This window comes from Aulonocara stuartgranti (genome assembly GCF_965226115.1).
Source record: "Aulonocara stuartgranti genome assembly, chromosome: 19".
In the NCBI taxonomy this organism is placed as follows: Eukaryota; Metazoa; Chordata; class Actinopteri; order Cichliformes; family Cichlidae; genus Aulonocara; species Aulonocara stuartgranti.
In genome coordinates, this window is record NC_138955.1 from 34,049,395 (window position 1) to 34,057,830 (window position 8,436).

The 8,436-nt window shown below is 43.7% G+C and overlaps 1 protein-coding gene and 1 long non-coding RNA gene across 7 annotated transcripts; one reads left to right on the forward strand and one right to left on the reverse strand.

Moving 5' to 3' along the window:
* The first annotated feature begins 59 nt into the window (after nt 1-59).
* On the forward strand, nt 60-6,359 carry LOC309695876 (uncharacterized protein). Of its 6 annotated transcripts, none has more exons than XM_082516848.1 (9): nt 490-1,009; nt 1,713-2,021; nt 2,108-2,282; nt 2,386-2,469; nt 2,572-2,717; nt 2,912-3,698; nt 4,027-4,204; nt 4,382-4,561; nt 6,142-6,359. In XM_082516848.1, exons 1-6 carry the CDS (start codon nt 1,005-1,007, stop codon nt 3,168-3,170), a joined length of 978 nt encoding a protein of 325 aa, XP_082372974.1. In that variant the 5' UTR covers nt 490-1,004; the 3' UTR covers nt 3,171-3,698; nt 4,027-4,204; nt 4,382-4,561; nt 6,142-6,359. The 6 variants fall into 6 exon arrangements, with proteins under 6 accessions (XP_082372975.1, XP_082372974.1, XP_082372973.1 ...); XM_082516847.1 differs by having other exon boundaries at nt 2,912-3,456; nt 3,541-3,698; nt 4,382-6,359; XM_082516849.1 differs by lacking the exon at nt 490-1,009 and adding an exon at nt 60-483 and having other exon boundaries at nt 4,382-6,359.
* LOC309695877 lies at nt 6,246-7,345 on the reverse strand. Its single transcript, XR_014273253.1, has 2 exons — nt 7,107-7,345; nt 6,246-7,011 (listed from the first exon to the last, which is right to left on the reverse strand). It is a non-coding gene; the product is annotated as an uncharacterized lncRNA (long non-coding RNA).
* Nucleotides 7,346-8,436: the final 1,091 nt, after the last annotated feature.

Here is an 8,436-nt window from a genome sequence, read left to right on the forward strand (position 1 = left end):
GTATGGCGTCCCGCTTGCCCTTCACAATAAGAGCATTATAGCGGATTATAATGGGGGACGCTTTTATTTTGTATAACTACCGGAAGTAGTTCCTGTGTACTGACGCTAGCTGGGTAGCTAGCGCCGCGTCGCTTAAAAAGCAGCCGGGCTTGTCTTAAACTTAAGAGGCTGACACTCGCTAAACCACCCGATCGCTCGCCAAGCGACTGTTTCACACTGGACTTATTTTTCGTTAATATGGGCCGATAATTCCTTTATTCTAGTGGTATGCCGGGAGTGGTGCGGCCTATTCGGATTAACGTAATGATGACACTATCAACGGCGCGCGTCAGTCCGCCCCTCCTCCAGTTTGAAATTGACCTTAGAAGACACCGTAGCGTATGCTGGACCCGCATGCATCTGTCCACCTCTCCTACGTTTTGAAATTGAGATTTGAACGTCATTTTCTGAAGTATTCGGAACAACAGTGTAAGGTTTGACAAGGTAAGTGTATCTCTCTCTCTCCGGTTTAAAATTTAGCTTTGAAAGTGATTTTTTAATGTGTCTGGGTGATTCTTTGTCGTGGTCATGTTCGGCAGATGCTAACGCTAGTTAGCGGGTATTCAGCCGAGGTCTACAAAATGATGGTATCTACAAATGAGGTATCTACAAAATGATGGTGTGGTTAGCACTTGGACGTCACTTTATTCCAGAGGTATCGTTTGTAATTAAAACTTGTAAGAAGCGAAGTGATTTTTTTTCTTTGTATGTGTATCTTGGCGATCGCGATTTTTTTCATGTGACTGGGTGATTCTTTGTCTGTCGTGGTCATGTTCGGCACCTAAAGCTATTTAGTGGATATTAAGCGTCTCCCGGTTTGAAAGTGATTTATTTATGCGTATGTCTCTCTGCCTGGATTGGAATTTATGCGTGTTTGGGTGATTTCTTTGTCTCGTGGTGAAGCTGGATGCTAAAGCTAGTTAGCGGGTATTCAGCCGCGGTCTACAAAATGATGGTATCTACAAATGAGGTATTTTAATGAATATTTTAATGCAAGTTTCCTGTTTTATTGTGAAGGTCCGCGTCGTATGTGAGTGTGATCAGTTTACGTTTCCCCTGTCCCGTCAGCCCAGATTCCTCCCAGCTGTGTTGCCCTCCTGTCTCTCAACCCCTGATTACTGGTGTGTGTATTTAAGCCCTGTGTGTTCTCCTGCCTGTTGCCGGTTCGTCTGTGTTCCTCCGTGTCAGTCTGTGTAACTCCGTGTCAGTCTGTTACCCTGTGTTCCACGGAGTCCTGTTCCTCGTCTGCGTCTCTCTGCTATTCATCATCCGTTGTCATATGCTCCCAGGTCTGTTATTTTAGTTCTCCCAGTTTAGGTGTCTTTAGTTGTTTGTTATGCCCCACTGTTTGTTTGCTTCTACACCTCTGTAAATAAAACCACCGGTATCTCATCCACTGCCTGCATCTTGGGTCCTCCTTCTAAATCCACACGGCTCGCCTCGGCAGCCGTGACAGGTTGAACATGTAAAACTTGCATGTGCCATTCTCCTCATTTTTAAACTTTAAAACTTTTTTTTCTTTAAGTTTTTTTGGGGGGGTGGGATGGAAGCAAAGTTTGTGTGTGGATGTATTGTTGTTGTTCTTTGTTTGTTTTCTCATACTATCAAAATAAACTAAATTGATATGCAGTTTTTCTCTCTCACTTTCTGCCTCTCACTCTTTGTATTTACAGTGCAAACAAGATGGAGAGAAACATTGTCTACTGCCTGCTTTGTAAAAAGCCGCAACAGTCCATTCGCACACACCTGAGCAGAGTGTGCCTGAAAGACTGCACACCACAGGAATGTGAGGAAGAAGCTTCCAGAGCCATTGCTTCACAGAAGCTGTTTTCTAATGAAGGTAGAGTCTGGAACTTCTCAGAGCTCCAGGAGTACTGCAAGGATGAAGAATCTTGCATTAAACTCTGCACTCGCCTTCAAACACGTGGATTTATCATCACGAACAGTCCCCAAGCGTTTTCGACAGTTGTGCCAACAGCGAGGTATGATGACCTTATTGCCACTTCCACATATTGGATGACACATACAAACTTTCAATAATGTCTTACCTCTGTCACATTTGCAATAGGTCTGATAAGAAGGAAATTCTTGCCGTGGCCAAGAAGGATATTGAATATTTCCACGCAAGACTTTCAGGCGGTGATTGCATCCCCACATATGCAATGACTACCTTCAGACAGTACTGTGAGGCCATCCTGATTTTACAACATGGACTGACAGGAAATGCTGTTCAAGAACTTTGTGTAAGTGCGCCACCAACAACCAAAGTGCACGATAAGTGAAATGACAGCTGATGTAAGTCTGTATTTCTTTAAGCTCCAACACCTTTTTTTTTTACATACACAGGTAGAGGACTGGATGGCGCGGAAAGCAGTAGCTGATGGTGTTGAGCTGAGTGGTAACTTGAAGATAACCAGCCAGGAAGAACAAGTAAGTCATTCATTCTCAGCAGCGACTCTCTTCTTGCTCTATAGGCACCTTGTGAATTGATTTTATGAGATATTTAACATTGATTCCTTTTTTTCTCTGCAGTTGTTGGACTGCTATTTTAGGAACATCCGTCCAGTGTCCTTGCAAAATCAAATTGCTGGCAGCGATGACAGGGGCAAGTTCTTCCTAGGAGAATGTGGGGTCCCACTGTCCAACCCATCATTAGATGTAAAACGCCTGAAAGCGAGGTGAGTGCTTGACCTAACTGGATCAATAGCATATTAAGAAAGATTTGTTTCTTTGATCTGACAGAGAAACCCTAACCCTGGACTCATAACAGTCAGCCACATATGTTGCTGTATGTCAGAGATGTTCGCCCCTTGTATTTTGGTTTTTTCATCTCTCTTGGCTCTAATTAATTTGCATGCATTAAAAACCACAGATACCTGAGCACTGAACCTGGGGATGCTATGGCTGAGTCAGCATCAAGCTCAGTAGAAGCCTCTTCTGTTCCATTGCTTTGTTTGTTTTGTATGTATTTCAGAATGAAAATACTTTTACCCACCTCAGCCTGCACGTGTGCAGATGGCTTTGGACAAGGAGAAATGGCACACCAACAAGCCCACTGTCAATGCCATCTTGCAGGCCTGGGTTGCTCCGCAGCCCAGTATGCAAGACAACCAGTCCCTCATGACACTTAAAAAGTTAACGGCTACAACAACGGGGAAAAATTGTTTAAAAAGAAGCCTTGCGGTGGATCCGATTCCTCCCACCCAAATGTTATTTAGGTGAAAATAAAACTGCCACCGGACACGTTTGCTTGAGGAATCCATCAGACCAGACCACCTCCATTTTATGAACCCACAGAACCCTCCCCATCCAGCTCTCCCCTCCTCACCCCTCCTCCTCTCCCATCCTCTGTGTGGAAAAAACCATGTTTCAGAACTGTCGGATGTTTATGGACGGGGAATCCAAAGAGTTGCCTTGGTATGTGCAAATACCTTTTACGTAGCCCATCTCAAATTACGTTAAAAAAAATAAAGAAGGCAATTTCAGAATACCTGTCTCCAGCTATCCCTCCTAGGTCAACAAAGGCACCCATCTTCCACCATGAGCAACAGGAAGGCCTAACCCAGAAGAAGCCTAACATGAAAAAACAACATGATCTGTTACCTTGTACAGACTGGTGGAGATCGGAGATTTTAACGAGGAGTGGCCAGAGACAAACGGTATGTAAAATCCACCCTGAATGAAAGAGCTGAACCTCGGAGGAATAGAGTACAATCGGATGATCCACACTTTTTTTATTAAAGTTTGCAAAATTTACAGACTTATTAAAGCGGTTGATCATCAGAAAAATGTTTCAGAAGACCGTTATCATCAATCTCTGAATAAAAATAACCACAAATTTAGTAACTTTGATTAAACCAGCTATCTCAATAGAAGGACACAGACTCTAATTGAGGAGATGCTAAAAACTCAGCTCAGAGATCAATTTTTATCCTTCATGACTATTATAACCAAAGCATAGAGTATGAGTTTAAAATTTGTTTTCAGTTTTCTAGAGAGGCCCCTTTGAGATGGCAGCATCCTGGGAGAAACGGAACCTGGGCCGCCGTCTCCAGCCCAAGTCGTTGGACCAGAACCAGGCGGTGGTTATAGCCGAGCTAGCAGACTGGAATCCAGCTACCACACCAGCAGTGACACACCCAGTAAACCAGAACAACAGCCACAGGTGAGCAGGGAAACGACACAGCTGAATAACCGTGTCAACCCCTCACTGAAACAATACAGCTTTGAGTTACACTCACAAACCTACACAGATTGAAACCTTGTGTGCAGACCTGCCTCCAAACAAGAATAACAGAGGACTCCTCCTCTTATTGTCTTCCTTCCTCACCATCCTCACCAGAACGACAGGTCTGCACTCCAACGAGAGACCCCAACACACAGAGGAAACTGCAGGATTGGAATCTTCATGTGAAGAAAATATCTGTGATCATCGGTGACTCCTATGTGCACAGACTCCTCCGTCCTATAAAGCAGAGGGGTACAGATCGACAGATTTCCATGAGCGAAATGTTGCCACCCGGTGAGGCCCAGTTGGAGAAAGCACCCTGTGGAAAATCTGGTTTTATAACTTTGGACTGAATACCAGTGATGGAGCTGAAAATGGGACTAAAGGCAGAGCAGTCAGCAATCTTTCTAAGGCCCTTATCTGTAAAGAACAAGCCACAATGTTGGATCTTAACAACTTTATTACAGGTTTAGATGAACAGATTCCTGCACTTCCTACTGTGATATTCGGCACAGAAGGACAACATTCACTCGACTAGTAGAGCAGCAATGTGTATGTTAGAACAGTGGAACCAGTGTGTAAATGAGCCATCCCCATAAGCCTTGAAAAGTGGGAGGAGTGATTCACCTTTCTTAAGTTCCAATGCTCAGTAGGTCCTTTGGACAGAAATAAGTTCTTCTTCTTTCAATAATTGTTTATTCTGTTCATTATAGAATCAGCTAGGCTCCAGTGGTCAGGAGAAGCTTCTGCTATATGAAGCTGTTACAGTGCTTTTTGTTACACTGAACGAGAGTAGTTTTTCTTGTTGCTTGTTTGATCTACTTCCATTTAAAAGATTATAATTACTGAAGTGAATGTGTTTTCAGATAGTTTACAGTGCCACTGAAGCTCCACTCAACCAAGTGTGCCTCAACAGTCTGAAATGAAAAGATTTTTCTTGCTTTTTTATAAAACAATATAATATAAAATAATATAATATAATATAAAACAATAATTTTGGATGTTTCTTTCGGCTCTTGAGGTGCCCTCATTGAGTGGGGTTTGCCCAGTATCCTCGAGGGTATGTGAGGAGCCTTCCATAGTTGGGTTGTTTGGTTTTTACCCCAGCAGCCATTCATCTCCATCTCAACAGTTCATGACCAACATGCCGTGGCTGCCCCCTGTACCTGTTGAGTACCTGTACCCTCATCCACTGGAGCCTGGACCTCCAGCTGATTGCAGCCACTTCAGTGCAAGGAGGAGATGCTTGCTTTTTGTGTGACTGTCTGTCACCCTTCCCTTTCTACCCTAACCCATTTTCCACTCCAGCTTCTACCCGACCCGGTTCAGACCCCTCCTCAGTCAGGGAGGGGTCTGAACAGACTGTCGCAGGATTCTCATTAATACAGGAAAGAAGGGATTTGAAGACGAGATGAGGACTTTTAGCAATTCCCTCCCCCAACCAAATCCTAACCTTAACCCACCATCCAGTCCTGTGCCCCTTCTCTCCTCATACCGGTACCCACAGTTCAGACCCCACCTCAGGCCCCTTACTGCCTGAGGAGGGGTCTGAAGTATTTTCCAGCCTTATAAAGAAAGGGAAGGCTGAAGTGGCAGACTGTCATGCAAAAAGCGAGCATCTCCTCCTTGCACTGCTTACAGTCAAATGACAAAATATATGAACTCTTTTTAAACAGGAAAAAGGAAGAAATTGTACACCAGAGGGGGCAAGAAGGAGAAAACTTGAATATAAACTCAAAAGAAAAACCGCTGTTCCTTCCCTCCCCCAGAAGGCAGTAGAATATCATCATGTTAAATGCCACTTTGGGGGGGGGGGTAAAATTACTTGACAAATATGTTTCTCTTTTTTGTTATTTCGTCCCTCTTTGTTACAGCTACAGGAGGACAATAAACAGAAGAAGGAGAGCGGCACCAAAGAGGCGAAAAAACGAAAGAGCGCACCACCTCCTCCCCCAGAAGGCAATAGAATATCATCATGTTAAATGCCACTTTTTTTTGGGGGGGGGGGGCTTTTTTTCCCATTCAGATTGCATGGTTTAACATGCTATGCTTTGTTGAAGTTCTTTGTGTTTCAATAAACTCCCTGTATTTACACAGTACTGCATTGACTTATATTTTCCCAGTAACAGCGGATTACCATGGAGCGTACAGTTTTCAGTTGAGGTTGTAGAAGTCTGGCAAAGCAAAAATAAAAATAATAATAAAAAAAGCTGTTTAGATCCACAGCTCAAAAAACTCCTACGAGGGCAGGAGGATGCCACCTTTACACAACATGACAGTCAACCTCTACCACAGACGCGGAGTCAGGACCCGCTGTTCACTTTCAGTCCAAAAGTCTGGAACAGCAAAATCAGTGACTTCAACTTGGTGGGGAAAATGTGTCACGGTCCCCGTGTCTCTCTGGTTCGCTCACGCTGGCTACAGGTTTTGTTGTTCTTGTTGTTCGTTTTTGTTTTCTTTGTCTCTCCTCCTCCTCTCTGCCTGGGTGGAGATCCTTACGGGCTCTCGCTCTTGGCCCACGCACCTGTGTGATTGTGTCCACCTGCTGCTGATCTGGCTGATTTCCCCAGCTAATATTCAAGGAAGTGGCACAGAGCAGCTCACCGCTGGAACGTTGAACCTCCTGAGTTCGTTCATTATGAGAAGTGTTTGTAAAATTTGCCACAGACGTCCATGTGATCAACAACAGACACACGTGATTCCCCTTCGTGGTCTAAACCAATCAGTAAATGTCCGTGGTCCAGCTGGAAGTGGAGGTGGATATAGACAGGTGAGTAGCTTGAATGAAGCGATATCGATTCATTAAATCCTGAATTGAATGAATATAAATGTGTTTTACCAGAAACGCCAGAATCTCAGGTTAAAGCTCACAAAACTATTTCAACAACAACCAGCAAATGAGAGCAGGAAACGCATTCCACACGAAGACGTAAACAGAGCGGACCGACGCATCAGAATTAGCTTAGTCGGCGTGGGGGCTAATATCATCCTTAATTCCTTCTTACTTTTGCTGTTTTGCTTCCAACACGATAAAACCCACAGTTCACGCACAGCGAGCTGTGCGTGAACTGTGAGAGAAACTTCAAGAAAAGTTTCCCATCTCAAACATCTGTTTTCCGCATTACTCATTCGCTTATTACCCATCAGTCTACCGTTGTTTACAGCGCTGGCGGCCGCTGTCTTTTCTTTCCTTTGTAAATGACGTCGGATAAGAAAGCTTAATTTCTGCTGTTCAATACTGAAGAAATGTAAACTTTTTCAAATTAGGTATAATTGCAGAATATTTTTAAGGTTATCTGCTATAAAATCCATGCCAGGAAAATCTCCTTTATGTTTTTTATTTTATTTTATTCTCAGTTACTTTGACACAACGGCATGTGCTGTGATGGTCACATCTCTGATAAAGTTTAGTGTCAGTACTGATAAATGATCAGAATTATAAGATCTCTCACTTTCTGAGTAAAAATTGCACCAAATCGAATCTGGACCTTGTGAATCGGAATCAAGTGGATTATAGAAATCAGTGATGATACACAGGCCTTGTGAATATCCTAGGACCGACAGAAGTGGATATAACTGACCGTGGGCAATGAGAAAAGATGAAAAGAACGATTGATAACTTTTTTGTCAAGTTAAGGCCTGATCGATCTGAAATTCATAGCCAGTGCTCTGACAGGGAGCCATCAATCTTTGAACGCTGATTTGGGTGCGCCCAACTTTTTTTAATAGTGTGCATAAGAAAAAGCCAGAAGAGGGAGCACCTCTGGTTCAATCCCAGTTGCAAAGCAGCTGACCAGCTTCTCTGTGTGTGTATGTGTCTCTCTCTCTTTTACACAAAAAACACATGTCAATGCGCTTGCAAAAACTTTAATATGCAAAGCACAGGACGTCCCGGCTGGTCGCCCTCCGGTGGACCACAGATGCAATTGCAGCAGAGGGAGCCCCTCTTGTTAAATCCCAGTTGCACTGCAGACCTCACAGTGTGTGTGTGTGTGTGTGTGTGTGTGTGTGTGTTGACAGAGACAGAGAGAGAGGGAGAGATACAAAGGAATGTAATTCAAATTTTGCACTTCAGACCTTACTGTGTGTGTGTGTGTGTGTGTGTGTGTGTGACAGAGAGAGAGAGAGAGAGACAGAGAGAGAGACACTTGCTGTGGATTTAAAAATTT

Coding starts and splice junctions, on each gene's coding strand:
- LOC309695876 (XM_082516846.1), top strand. Junction 2,022..2,107: donor ACAGTTGTGCCAACAGCGAG/GTATGATGACCT, acceptor CATTTGCAATAG/GTCTGATAAGAAGGAAATTC. Junction 2,718..2,911: donor GTAAAACGCCTGAAAGCGAG/GTGAGTGCTTGA, acceptor TAAAAACCACAG/ATACCTGAGCACTGAACCTG.